General features: G+C 52.5%; 4 protein-coding genes and 1 pseudogene across 5 annotated transcripts; 4 read left to right on the top strand and 1 right to left on the bottom strand.

Moving 5' to 3' along the window:
* Positions 1–779: 779 nt before the first annotated feature.
* Positions 780–15,013, top strand: LOC139590573 (proto-oncogene Mas-like). The gene is made up of 4 exons (XM_071428287.1): positions 780–827; positions 10,408–10,507; positions 11,808–14,574; positions 14,890–15,013. The coding sequence occupies exon 3, from the start codon at positions 11,919–11,921 to the stop codon at positions 12,897–12,899; it is 981 nt and encodes a 326-aa protein (XP_071284388.1). The 5' UTR covers positions 780–827; positions 10,408–10,507; positions 11,808–11,918; the 3' UTR covers positions 12,900–14,574; positions 14,890–15,013.
* On the top strand, positions 812–2,815 carry LOC139590572 (mas-related G-protein coupled receptor member X1-like). Its single transcript, XM_071428285.1, has one exon. It carries the CDS (start codon positions 822–824, stop codon positions 1,740–1,742), a length of 921 nt encoding a protein of 306 aa, XP_071284386.1. The 5' UTR covers positions 812–821; the 3' UTR covers positions 1,743–2,815.
* On the bottom strand, positions 6,941–8,046 carry LOC139590637 (mas-related G-protein coupled receptor member A-like; annotated as a pseudogene).
* An 843-nt stretch (positions 15,014–15,856) lies between the features above and the next one.
* LOC139590555 (mas-related G-protein coupled receptor member A1-like) lies at positions 15,857–20,246 on the top strand. 2 transcript variants are annotated; one of them, XM_071428266.1, is made up of 3 exons: positions 15,857–16,549; positions 16,710–16,809; positions 17,315–20,246. In XM_071428266.1, the coding sequence occupies exon 3, from the start codon at positions 18,236–18,238 to the stop codon at positions 19,214–19,216; it is 981 nt and encodes a 326-aa protein (XP_071284367.1). In that variant the 5' UTR covers positions 15,857–16,549; positions 16,710–16,809; positions 17,315–18,235; the 3' UTR covers positions 19,217–20,246. The 2 variants fall into 2 exon arrangements, with proteins under 2 accessions (XP_071284367.1, XP_071284366.1); XM_071428265.1 differs by lacking the exon at positions 15,857–16,549 and having other exon boundaries at positions 16,557–16,809.
* A 2,704-nt stretch (positions 20,247–22,950) lies between these two features.
* On the top strand, positions 22,951–25,468 carry LOC139590557 (mas-related G-protein coupled receptor member A1-like). The gene has a single exon (XM_071428268.1). The coding sequence runs from the start codon at positions 23,281–23,283 to the stop codon at positions 24,256–24,258; it is 978 nt and encodes a 325-aa protein (XP_071284369.1). The 5' UTR covers positions 22,951–23,280; the 3' UTR covers positions 24,259–25,468.
* Positions 25,469–25,641: the final 173 nt, after the last annotated feature.

Here is a 25,641-nt window from a genome sequence, read left to right as displayed (position 1 = left end):
AACTGCCCACTTTTTTAAATTTTGAAAGTTTCATTAAACCTTAACAAAAAATGCAACAAAAGGACTGAATAATCAGAAGCAGGCCTGGGAGCTTCCTCATGGCTGCCCACCACATGGCTGGCTGATCTTCAAGATGGATGCTTCACCTCTGATACCCTGGGCGTTGCATCAGCTAAACCTGGCCCCTCCCAAAGTCTGTCACTCAGCCCTTCTTTGTGTTTATTGCTGGAGCCTGCTCTCTTGCAACTTGACTCGAGGGTCAGGTGTTCTCATGCTGCACCTCTTCCCCCCCCAGCAACAAGCTTTTGTACACCCCTTCTTTCTACCTGTCCTAGATGACTCAGGCTCTCTGATGGAAAGAGTACAGAGGGGAGAGAAAGGGACTATGGGGAGAACAGGGGACATCTAAACAACAGACTACAATAACATAATTGTATATCAATCAAGCTTCTATTAATATTCACACAGCATTCATCCCTTAACTGTGAGAGCCAGCCATCTCATTATCCATCTATAAGACATCCTTTAAAATTTTGGCCACTTTACTTTTGAACAACTTCAGAAGAACTGAAAATGTTTATTTTCTATATTATTTATCAGCCTCCTGCCGAACAGACCAACCCTCCCACCTCCCTCTCCCACCCCACCATTCCCACCGCCCTCCTCCCCTGCACATCTCACTCCTCCCCACTGAATCCTTCCCACTGCAGGCAGCTGCTGAGGAGCCACATGGTCCATCCCTGGATTCTCCAAGCACTGACTGCCCATCCACCCTGACCACAGCCAGGGGCCACATCCCACTGCCTGCCCAGCGTCCATCCATGGAGGTGACCACCGTGTCCCCATCTCCTGCCTCACCCACTGAAGGAGATCATCTCTGTGAGACAGATGCCACCACCATGGCCATACACAGTGTGACCCTGCTCATCTGCCTCTGTGGGCTGGCTGGGAACGGGGCTGTCATCGGCCTCCTCAACCTGAAAAGCCGTAACTCTGACTTCTTTGACCTGGCTGTCATGGACTTCCTCTTCCTCCTCTTTGTGGTCACCTCCACCCTCCTCTTCCTGGTGGAGGACGTGTCCTGCTCTCCTATCCTGCCCGAGCTGTACCTGAGTTTCCTCTTCCAGTTTTCAGTGGTGTCCCTGTACTGGGGGCTGTTGTGGGTGATAGACAGCAGCGATGTGTGGTATATGGACATGCTCTTCTGGCTCTGCTACTGCTGGGAGCCTCCCAAGCGCCTGGTGAGGGTGGTGGACAGTGTCAAACACTGGACAGTCTTTGCTCTCTTCACTGTCATTCCCACAGTGACATTCCTGTGCCCATCACACGAGCAGGAGCGCTGCAGGGCAGCTCTCATCTCCATGAACACCCTCATCCTGCTCCTCTTTGTCGCACCCGTGCTCATTTCCAGCACAGTCAATTTCATTAAGGCCAAGTGGGGCTCCCAGCAGGAGCAACTCCAGAGGCGCGACATCGTTACCTTCCTCATTGTGCTCTTCACTCTCCTTCTCAGCCTCTTCAATTTCCTGCAGCAGCTCGGTTATATTGTTGTGCCCTCCCAGGTTGTCTTCCTGCTCGCCTGCATCCACAACAGCATCAAACCCTTCGTCTACTTCTTGCTGGGAAGGTGCTGGAGGCCCTGCTCCATAAAGTCCCTCCAGCTCTCCCTCCAGCGGGTGTTTGAAGAGCCAGAAGAAAACACTGCCCGCAGCGATGATCCTGCCATGGACACGATGGTCTGAGTCTGCTCATCCCTTCCACTGCTCTGCTGAAGGATCCCAGGAAAGTGGCTGGAGGGCTGTCCTTTAAGGTCCTGATTAATCAATATCCACGGGATCACCCTCCCTGTGGTGCTGTATTCCTGCAGGACAAGGGAGCAGGAGCATTGCCTTGGGTGATTTTGTGGGATGCTCTGCAGGGAGCACATTGCAGCATGGCTTTCCTCCTCCCTCCTGGATCCACATGGCTCCAAGCAGTGCAGCTGGGCTCAGTGCTGTTCCCCAGCTCTATTCCCCATGGAATCACCCTCATGGCCTCGGCCCCAGGGAATGAACTCCCTCTCCTTTGCCTCAGCAGATGAGTTCCATGGTGATTTCAGGGAGATCCTGCCTGCAAAGATTGGGACACCTTCATCCCTGGGGACACACCGAGAACAGGGTGGCAGTGATTTCCCAAATCCCTGCAGGGCTGGTGCCTCTGGATGGCAGGAGAGGGGTTGGGATCACAGGGAGCATCCTTCCCCTTCTGTCCCGCAGAGCCAGCCCTGCATTCCCAGGTGATGGGAAGGGACACCAGGTAGGGCTGCAGAGCTGGGGAGGAACAAAATTCCCTTATCCTTTCCGTGGGAATTTGTCACATTCTTGAATTCCAGAACTGAATCTGTCTGAGTAAAGTGCAGCGTCGATAGTGAACTCCATTGAGCTCCTGTGCCTGTATCCAGAAAGTACATGGAATATGGAATTTCCCATCACCAGATGCTTGGACCATGTAATTGCACAGAAATTAGGGGGTTATGCTGCTCTTCTGCAGAATGGGGCCATCCATCCTCTGGTTCCCCAGCATCAGTGTCCAGGGAAGCCCTTGAGCACCTCCATCCTGAGCCTGGCCACCCTCAGGAGGAGCTGCACAGCCACTCTGCACAGCAGCTTCAGCCACAGTCCAGCCTGTCCTGATCTTTGTCATTCTGGAACCACCCCTCAATCACATTTGGATTCGTGGTTTTTGTTTCTTTCCACTGTCGTAGTTCCCACCTTCCGAATTTGTAGAATAAACAACAACCAGGCTTTCTTGCAGAGCCTGTGCCTGTTTAACAGTGTCCAAAATGGCTCATTTCCTTCTTTTATCCCATTCCAAAGCCTCTGGCTGCTCTGGGAGCAGGGCAGCTACCTGTCTCATACCAGAGCCCTTCCTAAGGCACGTGCCTGCAATGGCTGGGATGATGTTGGCACCGCCAAGAGCTCCTGATTCCTCCTGGGAGAGACCTGGGCAGCAGCCACAGCTCTTGCTCAGGGGGAAGTTGTCCCTCCTTTTCCCACTGCCTTAAATCCAGGGGAAACCAACGTGCCACTGCTTCTGGAAAGGGAAGTGAGAGTGAAAACCATGTGTGGAGCCAGGCTTTGGAGACACACTTGAGGTTAAACAGCTAAGGAGCATTTATTAACAGAGTTGTTAATAATTAACAGAAGAGACTTTGACATCTAAGAGGGTTTTTCTCTCCCTGACTCCCTTCTCCTGTCCATTGGAAAGACTTTCCATGGTGGAACCTCTTGTCCAGGGAAGAACAACTCAGCCAGGGCGTTTCTCCCAAGGCAAGTGCAGAAGGACCATTATACTTCCATGTACTTTTTCTGCTTCCCAGCACCTTCCTTGTCTCCAGTGTCACCCAGGCCACTCCCTACCTGAGCTCCCTTTCAAAAGAGCGAGACTTTAAAGCAAAAGCTTTCCTGGTTGTCCCTGCCCATGGAAGAAGGAGAGATGGAATGAGATGATCTCTACTGTTCCTTCCAACTTGTCCTGGGGTGACTTTATGAGCTGAATTGTGTTCCCATTCACCTGTTTAGCCCAGAAATAGGTTTTGCCCATTTCAGACTGGTTCTTGAGCAAAGAGGGGGAGAGCAGATGCAGCAGTTTGTTTTCAGAAGCTGCGCTCACTCCTCCCCATTCCTGCTCCCAGACCGTGCTGTCTGCAGCACAGACATGCAACAGACAGATCTCCTTTGCTTTTGGTATTTTTTTAACTAGCTGAGGCTCAGAAGTTCCCTGGACTGTTGCTTTCCTTTTGCTTGGAACTGTTCTGTCGTGAACAGCGGAAGAATTGCAGCACACAATATGCGTGAACAGCAAATCCCAAAGTTTATTGATAGCTCACACATGTTTATATTGGTGTTAATGAAGCTTATGCATATTGGAAAAGCTGAGCTCATTATTGGTTAAAGCACACTTAGATCAACCACACCTACTTCTATGCTCTAAGGATTATTTTGTTTCTATGTTTACATTCTTATAGCTACTCTACCTAGGCTATCTTCATTTTCTGGCAAGCGATTCTCTCTCCCATCTTCCTGTTTCAGCAAAGGTCACCATGACCTTTGTCAGTGATTGGACACTGGTTGCTTAATCCCCAGCTTGTTTCCCCTATCCTTATCCAACGGTATCACATCGAAGTGGCCTTTCTCAGCTAGCCAATTATCCACAAAGCTCTCCACATTTCCCCCATTTTTCTGTTGAACAAGCATGGTTTGATTAAATGCGGTAGCTATCATCTTTTGCACCATATTCTGTAAGCATATACAAAAACACGGCAAAATTAATACTAACAACAAAGCTACAATAGCTACTACAATGCCAACCTTAACAATAGAGCGTAACCATGATCTTCAGCTGAAAGATTTGAGCCATTCTTTGCCCTTTTTCGATTTGCATAGGTGGAAAAAGAGTATGCACCATAATAGAAATCTCCCCTGTATAGTCAGCGTCTATTATTCTAGATAAAACAAACAATCCCATCATGGTAGCCGAGGAACGTCCTAAAAGCAAAGCTCCCATAGGTAATCCATCAATAATGAGTGGTCCCTTCACTCTAGTTGGAACCTTTTCTGGGTGGGTGGTCATCAGGGTTACTGTGGCTGCGGCTGCCAGGTCCAATCCGAGGCTCCCGGCGGTGGCGGGCTGGAGGCAGGTTGAGCTGAAGCGGTGACAGCTGCTACTTGTGTCTGGGCACGGCGGCTGGTGGGCGCGCTGGCTCTGCCGTTTCCCGAGCGGCGTCTGCAGGCTCCAGTGTTGTGGGTTCACTGGTTACTCCAAATTGACTAACCGTGGATCGTAACTGTGATAACAATTTCCAATCCAAAGCAGTTATTGTAGCCTGAAACCCTCCCCCTGCCAGGGGAGAATAAACCACTGGACAGGCAATTTCCATAGCAGCCGATATTGCTTCGTCATCCCCCGTGTCCATGAATTCTTTCGCTACCGCCACCCATGCCTCCCTTCGCTGCTGTGCAATGGCCCCTGCTAGGTCACACTCTGACCCAGGGATGGGCGCATTACTAGGCGGAGGAGGTGTAGGGTTTGACACCAGGGCAGGCGGCGCGGACGGCACTGCTGGAGTACACACAGGGGGGAAGCTGCTGCCTGAAGCAGGAGCTGATACTGGCAGGGAGCTGGTGTTTAGAGCAGGAGCTAATGTCGGCGGGGAGCCTCCGCTTAAACTAGGTGCAGGTGCCGGCAGGGGACTGCCGTGTAAAGCAGGAACCGAAGTCGGCAAGGAAGTGCTACTTAACGCAGGCGCCGATGTTGGCGGGGCCGTGTTGCTTAAAGCAGGCGCCGGTGTCGGTGGGGAACTGCCATTTAAAGAAGAAGGCGACGCCGGCGGCAGATTGACTGTGGACGTAACAGGGGGTAACGGGGAACAAAACCAGTCCCCATAATTCCTGTTTTTTCATGGGCTGCACTAGCCTGCTGAGCAGCTCTTTCCTCTGCCTGATATTTCAGCAATTCATCATGCCCGAATCGCCATAACTTTCCCAACTTTCTCGCGGTTTTATCATCATCTATGACTGCCTGCCACAACTTATCCCCAAATATATGCCACTCTGACAACTCATGCACTGTGTGAGGATTTCGAAAAAGTCCCTGTGCATACCCATGAGCTAACAACCCATGAAGCTCTTTCTGCAAATCTATACCCTTAACCTTACGCTTTTGTAAAAAGCCAGTAAATAAATCATATGCTGCTTGCCTTTCTTTATCCATGTTAAAGATAACAGCGCGCTTCTTGCAGCCCTTCAAGGTTTCGGCAGCACGTATCGGCCGGGGTCTCCGATGAGTTCACCCAGGGGGCGGCACTTTCCCTTTTTCAGCGGTGCTTTCGCCGTCCTCGGCTGCGGTAGGACCCGAACTCCTTACACCGATCGACCATGGCTACTGGCGAATCACATCTCGGGATCTCCATTTGTCGTGAACAGCGGAAGAATTGCAGCACACAATATGCGTGAACAGCAAATCCCAAAGTTTATTGATAGCTCACACATGTTTATATTGGTGTTAATGAAGCTTATACATTTTGGAAAAGCTGAGCTCATTATTGGTTAAAGCACACTTAGATCAACCACACCTACTTCTATGCTCTAAGGATTATTTTGTTTCTATGTTTACATTCTTATAGCTACTCTACCTAGGCTATCTTCATTTTCTGGCAAGCGATTCTCTCTCCCATCTTCCTGTTTCAGCGAAGGTCACCCTGACCTTTGTCAGTGATTGGACACTGGTTGCTTAATCCCCAGCTTGTTTCCCCTATCCTTATCCAACGGTATCACAGCGAAGTGGCCTTTCTCAGCTAGCCAATTATCCACAAAGCTCACCACACTGTTCAAACCTGCTCTGGACTGAAAACCCAGAAGAGCACGGGGAGCTCACACCTGTGGCCCACCGGGGCCTGGGACGCGGCATTTTCCAGCACCATGGGGACTGATAAGACACTGAGTGAGCCAAACTACACTCCACAACAAGTTCTTGCTGAATTTGCCACCTCTGCAGAACAGCAGGAGATTTTATTGTCTAATGTTGTTTTCATTTTTTTATGCTTGTGAATACTTTGCTTGTTAAATAAACAGTTTTTTCCACTTTTCTTTAAGGAAATCTTTTCCCAAACAAGTTGGGGGGGGCTGCTTGAATTTGTTTAGTAAAGGAAGCCTGTTCAGAGGCTTCCTCCCAAATTTTCCCTAAAGCAGCACACAACCCAAAGCATTCCATGAGGATTCCTCGTGTCACTCACTACCACCCCAGGCAGGAGTGCCCCTACTGCACACAGCACCAGCCTGGCAGAGCTCAAGGAGCATTTGGACAATGCTCTCAGGCACAGGCTGGGATTCTTGGGATGTCCTGTGCAGGGCCACGAGCTCAACTCCATCAACCTTGTAGGTCCCTTCCAACTCTGGATATTTTATGGTTCTATTTTATGCTGAGGATCTTTAATGATGATTCCACTTGATGATGACTCCACTGTGTTGTCCCTGTGCCCTGGCTCTGGCACAAAAGCCTCAAAAGCCCTCTGCAAGGCAACACTACCAGAGGAGGTGAATTCCTTGGCACAGCTCCCAGCCAGGAAGTGAATCAGAGGGAGGGCAGAGCTCTTGGCACAGGTGAGCAGGAGAGAGGTGCTGGCGGCAAAGACAGAGAAGACAAACGCCCTCAGCAAGAGCCAGTGCCCAAAATCAGCAGTGAAGAAGGGGAAGGGCATGACAGGAGCAGCAGGAGCAGGGCACAGAGCTTCCCTGGGAGCTGTTTCCATGGGCAGCACAGGAGCCTGGCCATCAGGGCCAGAGCAGAACAGGCCAGGCTGAGCACTGAGAAGAGGCAGCTCAGCACCAAGGCCATGGGCACCAAAGAGCAGCAATGGAGGGGGGCAGTGAGCAGGAAGGAGAGCAGCCAGAGCAGGGCACACAGGAGCATGGGGAAGCACTGCGAGCAGTGGCAGGGCCAGCAGGACACGCGAGGACAAACAGAGCTGTCACAGCACTGAGGCTGTCAGACAGGAGACAGCGGCAGTGAAAGCCAAGAGGATGGGCACCTTCAGCCCAGCTGTCACACCCCACGAGCCCAGCTGCTGGCAGAAGCTCTCTGGGACAGAAAATATCCCCAGGGGGATGATGATGATGGAGAGCAGGAAGGTGAAGCCAGCCATGGCCAGGCTGAGCACATAAGGGGTGATGGGGTTCCTGTGCATGCAGAAGCTGAGGAGCCAGAGCACAGCCCCATTCCCACCATTCCACACAGGCACAGCAGCAGCAGCAGCAGTGGGACAGGCACTTTGCTCCACTGCCTGTGGTCACACTGGCTCCAGTTGCCGTGGCTCTCCTCATTCCAGCTCCCCTTGGATGCCTTCCCACCGGGCTGGCTCCAGCAGGCAGGGCTGGCTCCCTCCGTGGCAGGGGACAAAGTGCTCATGGTGACACCTCTGCTGCTTCTCCTGCCCTCACACAGCTGGAGGGGTGACACACAGAGACACCAGAGCAACGCTGCTGTCCCCCAAACGTGGCTTTTCCCATCTTTTCCCAGCCACAGCTTCCATGTGCAGCAGCACAGGCAGGGCTGAGGGACAGGACAGAAGGCAACTAGGATGTGGGAGCCTGGTCTGGGCTACCTGGCACAAAAGCCAGGGAGATACCTCCTTCCTGGCTGTGGACAGGACACAGCTGGAGGAGGAAAACAAGTGGAGAAGGAAGGAATTGCCCATGGAGATGTCACAGAGCAAATGGCTTTGGGATGGATCTGAGCTGGACTCTCAGGTGTCAGTTGATGTCACTGAGCTGATGGATTCCTTTATCAGGACACTCGTTTCAATATTCCCTCCCTTTTCCCACACTGTTTATAGCTTTCAATTCCCTACAAACCTCAGTTCTGCCCCCAAAATCAATCACCAGGTTCCACCCAATGAGGGGGCCCTGATTAAGGTGGAAGAGAAGAGTCTGACCTTGTTTCCTCTGGCAGCCTGCAGAACTTCCCCGCAGCGCACTCCCCTCAGCTCCCAGCCTCCAGCTGCTGTCCCTGGGCCGGGATCTGCAGGAGCTTCCCTGGAATGGTCCCTTGGGAAAGGGGAGCGTGGCCCGCGGGGTGAGCCCGAGCGGCGCCCGGCGCGGGCTCTGTCCCAGCTCCTGCCACAGCCCCTGCTCTCCGTGCTGCCTCGTGTTCCCCAGGGCTCTCACACACAGGCAGCTGTCTCAGAGCTGCCACGGCCTCAGGCCTCTGCTCCTCAGCTGCTCTTCACTCTGCCCGGGAAATGAGCAACAGCAGAGAGCCCCAGCAACCACACCTGTGCCCAAAGCGCTTTGGCTCCATCTCAGCTTCTGTTCTATTTTATAGCAACCTCAACCCCAAAATCTTGTCTTTTGAACTGCCTGAACTTGCCCCCTGTCATCGCCCAAGGTGGATCCTAAGGACCCTGCACTACAAATGTCATCTTAAACTTTGATATCTGATTCAAATCTAGTTTTGCCATGTGTATGCCACAATTTCAGTGGTGTTCTTTCTTCACCACACAGTTTCCAAGATTCATGCAATAATAAATTCTGTGTGTGAGCTGGAGCACTGGCACACAGCAGAGGGATGATTTGGGATTTCAGCAATGGCATTTCTTCTGAGAAGAGGCAAATCCATGCTGCTCTCTTGGCTTTAATCCTTAGAAAGTTGCAGGTTTCCTTTGAGTCATCCTCTACACTCCATTGGGAGTCTGACAGCAGCTAACAGTGAATTCCAAGGAATTCCTAGAAAGCTGAGGTGAGATGATTCCCACCCAGGCTGACATTTGCCTCAGGGATCTGGGATGCTCCTGCTGGAAACTGCTGGCCCTGGGACCAGAACTGTCACCTCTCTTCCCTGCTGACACCGTGTTTGTGTCCCCAGCTATGGAATCTCACATTCCCTCACCAGCCCAATCCTTTCAAGGGCAAACACTTCATGATCCAGGAGCTGATGGGGCTCCAGGACAGTTGGAGAGGGACTTTGGACAAGGGCATGGAGTGACAGGACAAGGGGGAATGGCTTCCCACTGATATAGGGTGGGGTCAGATTAGATATTGGGAAGAAATCCTTCCCTGTGAGGGTGCTGAGGCCCTGGCACAGGTTGCCCAGACGGATGGGGTCAGGTAAAAACAAACACAAGGGCTCCCATGTCTGAGGAGGAGGAGGATGAGTCCTAATGAAGGGCTGGAAAGGGGATCACAACACCCCAAAATGTGGTCGCTGATAGCTTTCATTGCATCATCAAGGGGATTGACAGTAATCAGGGTGGGCTCTAAGTGCTGCTGACCTGGCTGCAAGCAACTGAGTGCTGTCCTTCCCTTGGGCTGTGTGAGCCTGCATTGCAATGACAGGAATGGGAATTCTCAGCTCAGTTTGCTTTCTTGGGGCCAGGGAAGGTTTTGGCAATGATCCTGAAAATCAACCCAGAATGGGAGGTGTTTCTGAGAAGCAGCCAGATGCTTGCACAGTGCTGTGAGCACTTCCAGCACTGCCAGCAGCATCCCAGCACCACCAGCCCCACCAGCAGCTCTCTGCTGCTGCAGGGACAGTGACCCCTCAGGGTAGATAAATGAGGAATGGTAGAAAGCTGCAGAGAGAGGGGAAGCATTTGGAGAATGTCCCATTTGGAAAAGACTTTCTAATCAGGAGGAAATTTCATTCAAAGAAATCTGCATGTCAGGCTACTTCCGCTATGGCAGGAAAAAAAAGGTCAAGACAAAAAACTCACAGGAAGTGAAATACTGACGTAGCCAAAGATTAAATTTCTGAGTCTCCCGCCATGCCTTGCAAAACAACACCAAGACAGGGCACGGAGAGGAGCCAGCAGGACGGGAATGGGGAGCTCCTGGTGACCTGGGCACTTTCTCCTTCATGTCCCTGACCTGCCAGGAGCCGCTTTAGGACATGGATCCCAAAGGAGCAAGAGGTACCAGGAAGCGCCGCTGATCTGCACAGAGCCCTTTGCCTGCTGCTGCCCCACAGGGAACAGGTCAGTGGAATGTTTGCCTTCCTCCCTACCCCACCTTCCTCTCCTGCAGCAGCTGCTCTGTTCCTGCCACCCTCTCCCGCTGACCCCAGGGCCCTCCCCAGCTCCTCTCTCTTCTCCTGTGCATCCCGTCTGTGTCCTAACACTGAAATGGGCCAGAACAAACTTTCTAACACAATGCAAAGCATGAGGAAGCAGGAATTCTTGACCTGTACAGGACACAGAGGGATCTCTCCTTGTATTGTGTGTATGGTGAGGCTTTACAACAGGGTATTAATCCATTAGAACCACATGTTGGCATTAAAAAGTTTTTATTTTCTAATACATAAACACCATTTTCCTAGAACTCATTTCCATGCATCCACCTCCTCCTGCCAGTCCTTTTATGATCCTGGAGGTTTATTAAGCGGGGTCTCTCTGGTGGTCATATTCAATGAATGCTGCCATATTAAAGGTGCCCTTGCCTTGAACTTTTCCTCTGGCCATGCACTGTTGCTTCCCCCAAAACCACTGCAGGCCTCCTTATCTGTTTCTGCACTAGTTCCTGCCATGTTTGTCATCCTGTGTGCCAGCCTTCACATCCTGTGAGAAACAACCACCCACTTTTTTAAATTTTAAATAGTTAATAAACCTTAACAAAAAATGCAACAAAAGGACTGAATAATCAGAAGCAGGCCTGGGAGCTTCCCTCATGGCTGCCCACCATGTGTCTGGCTGATCTTCAAGATGGATCCTTCACCTCTGATACCCTGGGGGTTGCATCAGCTAAACCTGGCCCCTCCCAAAGTCTGTCACTCAGCCCTTCTTTGTGTTTATTGCTGGAGCCTGCTTTCTTGCAACTTGACTCGAGGGTCAGGTGTTCTCATGCTGCACCTGTTCCCCCCCCAGCAACAAGCTTTTGTACACACCTTCTTTCTACCTGTCCTAGATGACTCAGACTCTCTGAGGGAAACAGGACAGAGGGGAGAGAAGGGGACTATGGGGTGAACGGGGGACATCTAAACAGCAGACTACAATAACATAATTATATATCAATCAAGCTTCTCTTAATAATCACACAGTATTCATCCCTTAACTGTGAGAGCCAATCATCTCATTATCCATCTATAAGACATCCTTTAAAATTTTGGCCATTTTTCTTTGGAACAACTTCAGAAAAACTGAAAATGTTTATTCTCTATGTTATTTATCAGCCTCTTTCTAACCAGACCAACTCTTCCACCTCCCTCTCCCACCCCACCATTTCCACCGCCCTCCTCCCCTGCACATCTCACCCCTCCCCACTGAATCCTTCCCACTGCAGGGAGCTGCTGAGGAGCCTCATGGTCCATCCCTGGATTCTCCAAGCACTGACTGCCCATCCACTCTGACCACAGCCAGGGGCCACATCCCACTGCCTGCCCAGCGTCCATCCATGGAGGTGAGCACCGTGTCCCCTCTTTTCACCTCACCAACTGACACACCTGCTCACTGTGAGATCAATGTCTCCAGCGTGGCCATGCACTTTGTGACCCTGCTCATCGGCCTCTGTGGGCTGGCTGGGAATGGGGCTTTCCTCCGGCTCCTGCACGTTAATCCCAACACCGACTTCGTCTTCAACCAGGCCATTACCGACTTCCTTTTCCTCATCTTCATGGTTACCTCAACCCTGTTCTTCCTTGTGGAGGAAATGTCCTGCTCTGCTATACTGCCCCTGATATATTTGAGCTTTCTTTTCTATCTGTCGCTGTTCACCTACACCATGGGGCTGTACCGGCTGATGTTCATCAGCATTCAGAGGTGCAGGTCCATCCTCTGCCTGTTTTTCTGTGGTTGCCAACTTCCTGAGCGCCTGGTGTTGATGATGATGACTATCCTGTTCTGGGTCCTCCTGTTTGTTGTGACCGCTGTCAATCCCACGGTGACTTCCCAGTGCCAGTCACACGAGCAGGAGCAATGCCAGGTGGCCCTCACCTCCATGTACGCCCTCAACCTCTTCCTATTTGCTGCACCCATGGTCATCTCCAGCACAATCCTCTTCATTCATCTCAAGACTGGCTCCCAGCAGCAGCAGCAACACAAGAGGCTCGACATTGTTATCGTCCTCATTGCCCTCCTCAGTCTGCCCCTCAGTCTCTGGTTTCTTCTGCAGCAGCTCGGTTACATGGCTGTACCCTCCCAGGTGGTTTTCCTGCTCACCTGCATCACCAGCAGCATCAAACCCTTCATCTACTTCTTGGTGGGGAGCTGGAAGAGAGACTGGTCCATGAGGAGCTGCTGGAGACACTGCTCCATGGAGAGCTGCAGGAAGCACTCCTCCATGCAGTCCCTAAGGAAGGCGATCAAGAGGGTGTTTGAGGAGCCAAAAGAAAACACTGCCTCTGGAAATGATCCCACCATGGACACACTGCTCTGAGCCTGTTGATCCCTTCTACTGCACTGCTGAAGGACCCTGGGACAGTGGCTGAGAGATTCCTTGAGTCTCCTGATCAATAAATACCCACAGGGTCACCCTGCCTGTGCTGGTGCATCCCCAGCCCCTTTCCAGGCCGCTCTGGGCTCTGATCCGTGCTTGTGAGGCCTCAGCCTGGAGGAGCAGCCCCTGGGCTCAGCTCCTGTGGCGCGGATCAGAAACACCCTCTGCTCCCAGGAGCTGCTGCTGTCCAACGACCTCCTGGGCTTTTATCAACAGCCTTGGAAATTACTGGACTGCCCTGGATGCCACAGCATCCCTGCTCTGCCACTGTCACAGGAAGCTGCCGGCCCCAAGCGTGGCCAGGGTGAAGCATTGCTGGCAGTGACGCCCATCCCTCGGGGCCCTGGGAGCAGCGGCCCCAAAGGAGACCCTTGGAGCTCTCCCGGGCCCAGCAGTGCTGAGCAGGAGCTCCCTGGCACCGGGGCCTCTCCCAGCTGGGATCTCTCCCGTCTGCTGCCCTCGGCTGATCCCCGAACGCCCACGGCTCCTGGGCCCAGCCCCCCAGGGCTCCAGGCCCAGCCCTTGGCACAGGCAGGAGATGCAAAGGGATCCGCAGGGAGCATTTCACTGCCTGCCAGGGCAATTGCTCACAGGGACCTTGCACTGACTCTGCCTGCCTGGCTGCCTGTGTGCACACACGTCTGCATCTGCTCTGGCAAATGTGCCAGAAATGCTGCTCTCTCAGCTCTCTTAGTGCCTGAGACACCTGACTGGGGCAGGCCTGGAAGCAAGGAACAGGCATGAGATACCATTCCAGCTAAATGCTGTTCATGTCCTTTCTTTGCTAAATTGTGAATTTTCATGTACAAAAGTGGAGCAGTGGCCGGTGAAAAGTGAAACGCCCAGGCTAGATAAGTGTCCAGCCAACCTCCAGCCAGTAAGGCACTTCCCCAACCCGGAGTCAGGGCTTTGTGCCCAAGGCGATGTCAAGCCTTGCGGACGTGTGGCCGCAGTAAAGAGCTCCGAAGTCGCAGGATGAAATGAAGAGGCGACCCTCAGTTTCTTCGGGGGGGTGGTTTTATTGGTAGGGAAACGTGCAGGTTCGGTGGAAGAAGCTGAGAGCCCCGAGGCAGGGAAAAAGCCTCGGTTTTACAGAGGGTGGGAGGGGTGAAAGATAGCAAATCAGAGAGGGATACATTAAGGATTGGCATGATCGGAGAACCCATCAAACACAGTTGCGGGAGGGACCCTGGCCCCTAACCCAATCACTCGACACCCTGGCCCAAACTCTCTAGAAAAAGAGGCAGGGGTGTCGAGTGACAGGCAGGCTGCCAGGGGTGGGGAACAAGAAAGATACATTTGGTAACCAAGACAACTGGGGAGGGGTTTGGGGATTGACACAAACTGGTAACAGGGCAGGACTTTCTGAGAGAACAATGGAGGGAAAACTGAACAAGCATAAAACACACCACAACACAAAAGCTGGAGTGGCTGGGAGAAGCAGAGACATTGCCCGTGGTCCTGGGTTGAGCAGGGCAGGAGCGGGGCTGTCATACGGGAAAAGGCAGCCCAGGGCTGGTCTGGAGATTCTCAGAGGTTTCTGGAAGTGACCGGATGCTGCTGATTCCAAATGTCCCAATTTGACAGCCCAATTGGCAGCACTTCAAGGCACAAAGTAGGCATGGGATGGGATGGGATGGGATGGGATGGGACGGGACGGGACGGGACGGGACGGGATGGGATGGGGAGAAGAGTGGTGTGGAGATGAGGATTGGGAGTGATACCAAAATCAGCCGGAATAAATTTTCAAACACAATGGGAAGCTTTAGGAAGCAGGAATTCTTTACCTCCAAAGGATACACAGGAGGATCTCTCCATATTTCTGTTTGGGTGAGACTTTAGGACTTCACAACAGGCAGTTTACCCATCATAATTACACAGAGTCATTAAAGTGTCCTTCTTATCTAATACATAACCATCACTTTCCTAGGACTCATTTCCATGCATCCACCTCCTTCTCCAAGTCCTCTCCTGGCCCTGGAGGTTCATTCAGAGGGGTCCCTGGTGTTCATATTCACTGAGTGCTGAGATATTAAAGGTGACCTTGCCTTCAACTTTTCCTTTGGCCATGTGCTCTTGCTTCCTGTTATAGAACTTGCCCCAAAACCGCTGCAGGCCTCCAAATCTGTTTCTGCACTGCCTACAGCCATGCTTATCATCCTGTGTGATCCTGAGGAGCTCATTGGAGCTGAGCTTTCCTCCTCCCTCCTGGGTCCTAGAACCCTCTGGCCAGGAGGAGCAGGTATGGAATATTAATCCCAATATTACCAGGTGGGACGTGCCTGGGCTCGTCTGACCCTTGCTGCTGGGCCAAAGGCAGCAGCTGTGGTGTTTCACCCCAGAGATACCTTTGGCCAGCTGGGTGCTGCAGCTGGGCACTCAGAACAAATCCAGGCATAGTAGGAACTGAGTTTACCTCTGGTGGAAAAGGTTCAGGCGATGGTGAAGAGAAACAGGAGAGGATTCTGCTGTAGAGTTATAATCCAGAGTTTTATTCCAGGATGGTAGACCTCTGAATCTTGTAACAGCTCCCAACAGAATCCAGACCGCATGGTCCCGTCTCCTTTTAAGCCCAGGGACAGGGGGAGGGGAAGGGACAGGTGAGGCACCAGCCAGGTGGGAGGAGGGGAAGGTTCAAGGGATACAGACACTGGGACAGGCCAATGAGCCCAGATCTGAGGGGCATCTTTTGAACTCCTGCCAACCACACCATGACCCTGCTGGAATGTTAAGATTGATGGACAGCTCTCAGCAGGAGGGCAAAGGGGGAGGGGAAAGGAGAGGTTGGCACACCTGGGGGGTTGGGAAAGGTGAAACAGGAAATGGCATCACACTGCAACAAGCAGGGACACTGCCGCGTGTCCCAAAAGGATCAGGGCTGGATCGGGGCTCCTTGGGCGTGAAAAGGGGGCCCTGGGGATGGTCTGGGGTGTTGCAGGTGGTTTCAGAGGGGTCAGGAGAGGCTCGGAGCAGGATGGAGGGGGTCTGGATGCCGGCAATCCCAAATCTCCCCACTGGAGGAGAGCAGAGCCTGACAGGCCACGCTCAAAGTAGGGAACGGCTCTGTCTGGGAAACCTGTGGGATGTGATAGGATGGGGTGAGGATAGAGAGAGGGGTGGAGATAGGGATGGGGATGGGGATGGGGAGCAGGGATAAGGATGGGATCAGAATAGGAGGAGGAAGCAGCTCAACTGTGCTTCCTCGGGACCAGAGCGTGTTTTTGCACTGATCTCAGAGCCCTTCCCAGAACTGGAGCTGTTTCTGAGAAGCACCCAGCTGCCTCACCCACACTGCCAGCACTGCCAGCATTCCAGTGCCACCAGCACCACCAGCATCCCTCTGCTGCTGTAGGGACCATGTAACCTCAGGAAGAGTAATGAGGAATGGTAGAAACCGATCTCGACAGGAAAGGAAGTGGGAGAATGGGACACTCTGCAGGGAAGGAGTGTTTCTACTCAGGAGATAAAGAGGAACCAATCAGAAAAATCTTCATGTAGAGCTTCTGACAAAAGCCACTTCCGCTGTAGGGGAAAAAAAAAAAAAAAACCCACGCCCAACATAAATAACTCAGAGAAACTGAATTTCTGAAGTAGGCAAAGTTGCAATTTTCGAATACCCCTCTCCCCCTGTGACTCCACTGAGCCCTGGGAAACAACATGAGGACAGGGCACAGAGAGGAGCCAGCAGGACGGGAATGGGGAGCTCCTGGTGACCTGGGCACTTTCTCCTTCATGTCCCTGACCTGCCAGGAGCCGCTTTAGGACATGGATCCCAAAGGAGCAAGAGGTACCAGGAAGCGCCGCTGATCTGCACAGAGCCCTTTGCCTGCTGCTGCCCCACAGGGAACAGGTCAGTGGAATGTTTGCCTTCCTCCCTACCCCACCTTCCTCTCCTGCAGCAGCTGCTCTGTTCCTGCCACCCTCTCCCGCTGACCCCAGGGCCCTCCCCAGCTCCTCTCTCTTCTCCTGTGCATCCCATCTGTGTCCTAATACTGAAATGGGCCAGAACAAACTTTCTAACACAATGCAGAGCATGAGGAAGCAGGAATTCTTGACCTGCACAGGACACAGAGGGATCTCTCCTTGTATTGTGTGTATGGTGAGACTTTACAACAGGGTATTAATCCATTAGAACCACATGTAGGCATTGAAAAGTTTTTCTTATCTAATACATAAACACCATTTTCCTAGAACTCATTTCCATGCATCCACCTCCTCCTGCAAGTCCTTTCATGATCCTGGAGGTTCATTAAGCACGGTCTCTCTGGTGGCCATATTCAATGAATGCTGCCATATTGAAGGTGCCCTTGCCTTGAACTTTTCCTCTGGCCATGCACTGTTGCCTCTTGTTCCAGAATTTACCCCAAAACAACTGCAGGCCTCCTTATCTGTTTCTGCACTGGTTCCTACCATGTTTGTCATCCTGTGTGCCAGCCTTTACATCCTGTGAGAAAGCACTGCCCACTTTTTAAATTTCGAAATGTTCATTAAACCTTAACAAAAAATGCAACAAAAGGACTAAATAATCAGAAGCAGGCCTGGGAGCTTCCCTCACGGCTGCCCACCACGTGTCTGGCTGATCTTCAAGATGGATGCTTCACCTCTGATACCCTGGGGGTTGCATCAGCTAAACCTGGCCCCTCCCAAAGTCTGTCACTCAGCCCTTCTTTGTGTTTATTGCTGGAGCCTGCTTTCTTGCAACTTGACTCGAGGGTCAGGTGTTCTCATGCTGCACCTCTTCCCCCCCCAGCAACAAGCTTTTGTACACCCCTTCTTTCTACCTGTCCTAGATGACTTAGGCTCTCTGATGGAAACAGTACAGAGGGGAGAGAAGGGGACTATGGGGTGAACAGGGGACATCTAAACAACAGACTACAATAACATAATTATATATCAATAAAGCTTCTCTTAATATTCACACAGTATTCATCCCTTAACTGTGAGAGCCAGTCATCTCATTATCCATCTATAAGACATCCTTTAAAATTTTGGCCACTTTGCTTTGGAACAACTTCAGAAGAACTGAAAATGTTTATTCTCTATGTTATTTATCAGCCTCTTTCTAACCAGACCAAACCTCCCACCTCCCTCTCCCACCCCACCATTTCCACCGCCCTCCTCCCCTGCACATCTCACTCCTCCCCACTGAATCCTTCCCACTGCAGGCAGCTGCTGAGGAGCTGCATGGTCCATCCCTGGATTCTCCAAGCACTGACTGCCCATCCACTCTGACCACAGCCAGGGGCCACATCCCACTGCCTGCCCAGCGTCCATCCATGGAGGTGAGCACCGTGTCCCCTCTTTTCACCTCACCAACTGACACACCTGCTCCGTGTGAGATCAATGTCTCCAGCGTGGCCGTGCACTTTGTGACCCTGCTCATCGGCCTCTGTGGGCTGGTTGGGAATGGGGCTTTCCTCTGGCTCCTCCAAATTAATGCCATCACTGACTTTGTGGCATTCAACCAGGCCAGCATCGACTTCCTCTTCCTCATTTTCATGGTCCCCTCCACCCTGCTCTTTCTGCTGGAGGACATTTCCTGCTTTACTATAATGCCCCCAATGTATTTAAGCTTGCTTTCCCAGCTGTCAATGTTCACCTACACTATGGGGCTTTTCCAGCTGATGTTCATCAGCATCGAGAGGTGCAGGTCCATCCTCTGCCTGTTTTTCTGTGTTGGACAAGTTTCTGAGCACCTATTGTTGGTGATAATGAGTGCCCTGTTCTGGGCCTTGTTCTTTGTTGTCACCGCTGTCAATCCTACAGTGACTTCCCTGTGCCAGTCACACGAGCAGGAGCAATGCCAGGTGGCCCTCACATCCATGTACGCCCTCAACCTCTTCCTATTTGCTACACCCATGGTCATCTCCAGCACAATCCTCTTCATTCATCTCAAGACTGGCTCCCAGCAGCAGCAGAACAAGAGGCTCGACATTGTTGTCTTTCTCATTGCACTCTTCAGTCTGCCCCTCAGTCTCTGGTTTCTTCTGCAGCAGCTCGGTTACATGGCTGTACCCGCCCAGGTGGTTTTCCTGCTCACCTGCATCCACAGCAGCATCAAACCCTTCATCTACTTCTTGGTGGGGAGCTGGAAGAGAGACTGGTCCATGAGGAGCTGCTGGAGACACTGCTCCATGGAGAGCTGCAGGAAGCACTCCTCCATGCAGTCCCTAAGGAGGGCAATCCACAGGGTGTTTGAGGAGCCAAAACTAAACACTGCCTCTGGAAATGATCCTGTTGTGAACACGGGGGTCTGAGCCTGTTGTTTCCTTCCACTGCACTGCTCTAGGACCCCGGGACAGTGGCTGAGAGATTCCTTGAGTCTCCTGATCATTAAATACCCACAGGATCACCCTGCCTGTGCTGGTGCATCCCCAGCTCCTTTCCAGGCCGCTCTGGGCTCTGATCCGTGCTTGTGAGGCCTCAGCCTGGAGGAGCAGCCCCTGGGCTCAGCTCCTGTGGCGCTGATCAGAAACACCCTCTGCTCCCAGGAGCTGCTGCTGTCCAACGGCCTCCTGGGCTTTTATCAACAGCCTTGGAAATTACTGGAGTGCCCTGGATGCCACAGCATCCCTGCTCTGCCACTGTCACAGGAAGCTGCCGGCCCCAAGCGTGGCCAGGGTGAAGCATTGCTGGCAGTGACGCCCATCCCTCGGGGCCCTGGGAGCAGCGGCCCCAAAGGAGACCCTTGGAGCTCTCCCGGGCCCAGCAGCGCTGAGCAGGAGCTCCCTGGCACCGGGGCCTCTCCCAGCTGGGATCTCTCCCGTCTGCTGCCCTCGGCTGATCCCCGAACACCCACGGCTCCTGGGCCCAGCCCCCCAGGGCTCCAGGCCCAGCCCTTGGCACAGGCAGGAGATGCAAAGGGATCCGCAGGGAGCATTTCACTGCCTGCCAGGGCAATTGCTCACAGGGACCTTGCACTGACTCTGCCTGCCTGGCTGCCTGTGTGCACACACGTCTGCATCTGCTCTGGCAAATGTGCCAGAAATGCTGCTCTCTCAGCTCTCTTAGTGCCTGAGACATCTGATTGGGGCAGGCCTGGAAGCAAGGATCAGGCATAAATAAGGTTAAATGCTGCTAAGTCATGTTCCTCTGTTAAATGGCTCAGTTTAAGGTGTAACTGAAGTGCTGTTACGTTGGAGTGCTCTAAAGCTTTTAAGCCATTTTCCTTTTATTCCTTACCCTCGCTGTCCTTTTGTCACCTGGCCTTGCACTCACACACAAACACACACACAGGGACAGCACTTTGGTGTGCTGGTGCTTAATATTAAACCTTTTTTTTACTGATTTCCTTGCTGGTGCTTTTGTGCCTTCACAAATTCTTCCTCTGCCCTGGCTTTGGCCTCCCTCAGCAGGCTGGGATGGTGCAGCCCCAAGGGGAGAAGGCGTCCATGCTCCTCAGCACAGCCACCCCCTTCCAGGAGCAGGGTGACACCTGTGTTTGTCACCATGGGCTCCATGGGGCATCAACCCCCTCCCTGGGGCTTCTCTGAGGTCTCTGAGCTGGGGGTGTTCAGCCTGGAGAAGGGAAGGCTTCAGGGAGACCTTAGAGCCCCTTCCAGGCCTAAAGATGCTCCAAGAAATGGAGAGGCTTTGGACAAAGGCCAGAAATGACAGGACAAGGGGGAATGGCTTCCCACTGCCAGAGAACAGGGTTAGGGGTAATATTGGGAAGAAATTCCTCCCTGTGAGGGTGCAGAGGCCCTGGCACAGGTTCCCAGAGATGCTCTGGCCTCCCCATCTCTGGAGGTGTTCCAGGCCAGGCTGGATGGGGTTTGAAGTAGCCCTGTCTTGTGGAAGGTGTCCCTGCTTGCAAAGGGGTGAGATCAGGAAAAGACAACCACAAGTATTCCCAAGACTGAAGAGGAGGAGGAGGAGCTCAGCTGAAGGGCTGGAAGGGACACCACAGCACCCCAACATCTGGACTCTATTGGCTTTTATTGCATCCTCAAGGCTACTGACAGTAAGAAATGTGGGCTCTGATGCTGATAACCTGCTGCAAGCCTGTCGTGGTTTGGCACTGGCCGTTCACTCGCCTTCTCCTGCTCTCAGCTGGGCAGAGGAGAGGGAAACAAAACTTATCAAAGGAGTCATGAGTTGAGATGAGAACTGGGAGAAAAAACACTCTTTGCAAAAAAAGGGGTCAAATTTTCTTGTATCAAGTAAATTTATTAATAACAGATTCAGAAGATGGTAATGAGAATTAAAATAAAGCTTTAAATCACCTTTTTTTCCCCCAGCCCCTCCATCTTGCCCATTGACAATGCAGGGAGACAGGGCACGGACGTCCTTCACCAGCTTTGAAGCACTGCCAATAAAACACCGTTTACCTGGAAAAATCTGGGTTATCCATTAAACAAAGAGAGACTGCATATTCTGGGAATAATTAAAACAAACAAAACATTGATATCATTATATAATATATTGGGAGCACTTTAGGGAGTATCTATAAAAAATCTTGGATATTATAGTGTATAAATATGCCTGGAAATTGTTGTTTCTTTGGACATATCTATGGCAAATAAATTTCCAAGATGTTCACAATTTTGACTCAAAATTGTTATTAGGCTAACACGATGTCCTGTAAGACTTCAGTGTCTTGGTGTCTGCAGGGACACAGCCATGGCTTGTGCTGCCTGGAGCAACCATGATCCCCAGAGCTGAGCTGGCATGGACACGATGGCCCAGGGGCTCAGCATTCCCCACCCCGAGTGCTCTGTCAGTGTCACAGCAGAGATCTCCCCAGAGATCTTTACTTTTCAATTTTGTCAGCCAGGAGCAAAGGTGTCTCTGCCTTCAGAAATTCTTCCTCTCCACTGCCTGCAGCTGCTCCCTCAGCAGGCTCAGGTGGTGCAGCAGCAAGGAGAGGAGGAGGCCATGCTCCTCAGCACAGCCACCCCCTTCCAGGAGCAGGGTGACACCTGTGCTTGTCACCATGGGCTCCACGGGGAATCACCCCCCTCCCTGGGGCTTCCCTGAGGTCACCAGCCCCACCACACCCCACACCTTCTCTCCAGCCCCACCACACCCACACCTTCTCTCCAGCCCCACCACACCCCACACCTTCCCACCACATCTTCCCAGCAGCTCCATCATGTCCCAGCCCTCCCACACCACCCTCCCATCCACTCCCCATGCAGCCCACCCACCTCCCGTCCTTCCCATCCCTCCCAGCCCCGTGCCTGAGGCTTCAGTCCCTCCCCACGGGCTGCTCACCCCAGGCTGCCCTGGAAGCCTTTGGGGCCGTGTTTCTCTTGGAGATGCCCCTCCCCAGCTCCATCCCTGGTGTCCAGCCCCCCAGCCTCCTTTGGACACAAACAAGAGGCACTACAAGGATGGCTTGGAGTGCCCAGGGTGAACCTTTTGAAGGCCTTTCATCAATGCCTCCTTTTATTCTCTTCACCTGCTCTGGCCTCTGTTCTAGGGAGCCAGCCCAAGGCATCAGGCACACAGGGGCTGGAGGGGGCAGGAGGGCTCTGGGTGCCACCAATCCCAAATCTCCCACTGGACAGCAGCAGAGCCCAACAGGCCACACCTGCAGCCATGGAGTGGCCAGGGACTGGGAACACATCGGGATGGCAGGGCATGCGATGGGATGGATGAGGAGTGATACCAAAATCCGACCGAATAAGGTACCTAACACACACTAATGGTGTTACCAAGGGAAGTATTAGGAAGCAGGACACACAGAAGGATCTCACCTTATTTCTGTGTGTGTTGAGAGACTTTACAACAGGGTTTTTATTCATTATAACCATTCATTAAAAAGATTTTATGTCGTACATATACACTATTTTCCTTGAACTCATTTCCATGCATCCACTTCCTTCTGGGAGTCCTTTGATGCTCCTGAAGGTTTTCTGAGAGGGGCTTCTGGTGGTTGTGTTCACTGTGTGCTGTGATATTAAAGGTGACCCAGCCCTGAACTTTTCCTTGGGCCATGTGCTTTTGCTTCTTATTACAGAACTTGCCCCAAAAATACTCTGTGCCTCCTTATCTCTTTCTACACTAGCTCCAGCAACATTTATCATCCTGTGTCCACATCTTTACATGAATTCACCTCTCTGCCAACTTCAGGGGAGTTGAAAATATTTATTCTCTCTAATTTATCAATCCCCTGCACACCAGCCCAACCCTCCAACCCCACCATTTCCACCGCCCTCCTCCCCTGCACATCTCACTCCTCCCCACTGAATCCTTCCCACTGCAGGCAGCTGCTGAGGAGCTGCATGGTCCATCCCTGGATTCTCCAAGCAGTGACTGCCCATCCACTCTGACCACAGCCAGGGGCCACATCCCACTGCCTGCCCAGCGTCCATCCATGGAGGTGAGCACCGTGTCCCCTCTTTTCACCTCACCAACTGACACGCCTGCTCACTGTGAGATCGGTGTCTCCAGTGTGGCTCTAGACTTTATGATGCTGCTCGTTGGCCTCTGTGGGCTGGCTGGGAACGGGGTTTTCCTCTGGCTCCTACACATTAATGCCATCACCGACTTCATCTTCAACCAGGCCATCACGGAGTTCCTTTTCCTCATCTTCATGGTCCCCTCCACCCTGCTGTTCATTGTGGAGGAGGTTTCCTGCTCTGCTATAATGCCCCCAATATATATGAGCTTGCTTTTCCAGCTGTCGCTGTTCACCTACAACATGGGGCTGTACCGGCTGACGTTCATCAGCATTGAGAGGTGCAGGTCCATCCTCTGCCTGTTTTTCTGTGGTTGCCAATTTCCTGAGCGCCTACTGTGGGTGGTGATGAGTATTCTGTTCTGGGCCTTCCTTTTCATTGTCATCGCTGTCAATCCCATGGTGACTTCCCTGTGCCAGTCACACGAGCAGGAGCAATGCCGGGTGGCTGTCACCTCCATGTACGCCCTCAACCTCTTCCTCTTTGCGGCACCCATGGTCATCTCCAGCACAATCCTCTTCATTCATCTCAAGCCTGGCTCCCAGCAGCAGCAGAACAGGAGGCTCGACATTGTTGTCTTTCTCGTTGCACTCTTCAGTCTGCCCCTCAGTCTCTGGTTTCTCCTGCAGCAGCTCGGTTACACGGCTGTACCCTCCCAGGTGGTTTTCTTCCTCACCTGCATCACCAGCAGCATCAAACCCTTCATCTACTTCTTGGTGGGGAGCTGGAAGAGAGACTGGTCCATGAGGAGCTGCTGGAGACACTGCTCCATGGAGAGCTGCAGGAAGCACTCCTCCATGCAGTCCCTAAGGAAGGCGATCAAGAGGGTGTTTGAGGAGCCAAAACTAAACACTGCCTCTGGAAATGATCCTGTTGTGAACACGGGGGTCTGAGCCTGTTGTTCCCATCCACTGCACTGCTGAAGGACCCTGGGACAGTGGCTGAGAGATTCCTTGAGTCTCCTGATCAATAAATACCCACAGGGTCACCCTGCCTGTGCTGGTGCATCCCCAGCCCCTTTCCAGGCCGCTCTGGGCTCTGATCCGTGCTTGTGAGGCCTCAGCCTGGAGGAGCAGCCCCTGGGCTCAGCTCCTGTGGTGCTGATCAGAAACACCCTCTGCTCCCAGGAGCTGCTGCTGTCCAACGGCCTCCTGGGCTTTTATCAACAGCCTTGGGAAATTACTGGAGTGCCTGGATGCCACAGCATCCCTGCTCTGCCACTGTCACAGGAAGCTGCCGGCCCCAAGCGTGGCCAGGGTGAAGCATTGCTGGCAGTGACGCCCATCCCTTGGGGCCCTGGGAGCAGCGGCCCCAAAGGAGACCCTTGGAGCTCTCCCGGGCCCAGCAGCGCTGAGCAGGAGCTCCCTGGCACCGGGGCCTCTCCCAGCTGGGATCTCTCCCGTCTGCTGCCCTCGGCTGATCCCCGAACACCCACGGCTCCTGGGCCCAGCCCCCCAGGGCTCCAGGCCCAGCCCTTGGCACAGGCAGGAGATGCAAAGGGATCCGCAGGGAGCATTTCACTGCCTGCCAGGGCAATTGCTCACAGGGACCTTGCACTGACTCTGCCTGCCTGGCTGGCTCTGTGCACACACGTCTGCATCTGCTCTGGCAAATGTGCCAGAAATGCTGCTCTCTCAGCTCTCTTAGTGCCTGAGACATCTGATTGGGGCAGGCCTGGAAGCAAGGAACAGGCATGAGATACCATTCCAGCTAAATGCTGTTCATGTCCTTTCTTTGCTAAATTGTGAATTTTTATGTACAAAAGCAGAAATGGCTGGGAGAAGCAGAGACATTGCCCATGGTCCTGGGTTGAGCAGGGCAGGAGCGGGGCTGTCATACGGGAAAAGGCGGACCCAGGGAGGGTCTGGAGGTTCTCAGAGGGGTCCAGAAGGGTCAGAGGGTTCTTGAGGGGTCTGGAGGAGGTAAGGAAGGGTCTGGATGCTGCTGATCCCAAATGTCCCAATTGGAGGGCAGCAGAGCCTGATGGGCAGCGCTTCAAGCTGGGGAGCAGCCACGGATGGGATGGGATGGGATGGCATGGCATCGTGTGGCATGGATAAGGATTGATACTAAAATCAGACAGAATAAAGTTCCTAACACCAACTAATGGTGCTACCAGTGAAGTATTAGGCAGCAGGACACATAGAAGGATCTCTCCTTATTTCTGTTTGTGTTGAGAGGCTTTAAAACAGGGATTTTATCCATCATAACACACATACATATTAAAAAGGTTTTATTATCTAGTACATAAACACCATTTTCCTAGAACTCATTTC

The sequence above is a fragment of the Agelaius tricolor genome, unplaced genomic scaffold (genome assembly GCF_023055355.1).
Source record: "Agelaius tricolor isolate 1412-34295 unplaced genomic scaffold, bAgeTri1.0.p SCAF_5, whole genome shotgun sequence".
Taxonomy (NCBI): domain Eukaryota; kingdom Metazoa; phylum Chordata; class Aves; order Passeriformes; family Icteridae; genus Agelaius; species Agelaius tricolor.
This window is presented reverse-complemented; position numbering and strand designations above follow the sequence as displayed.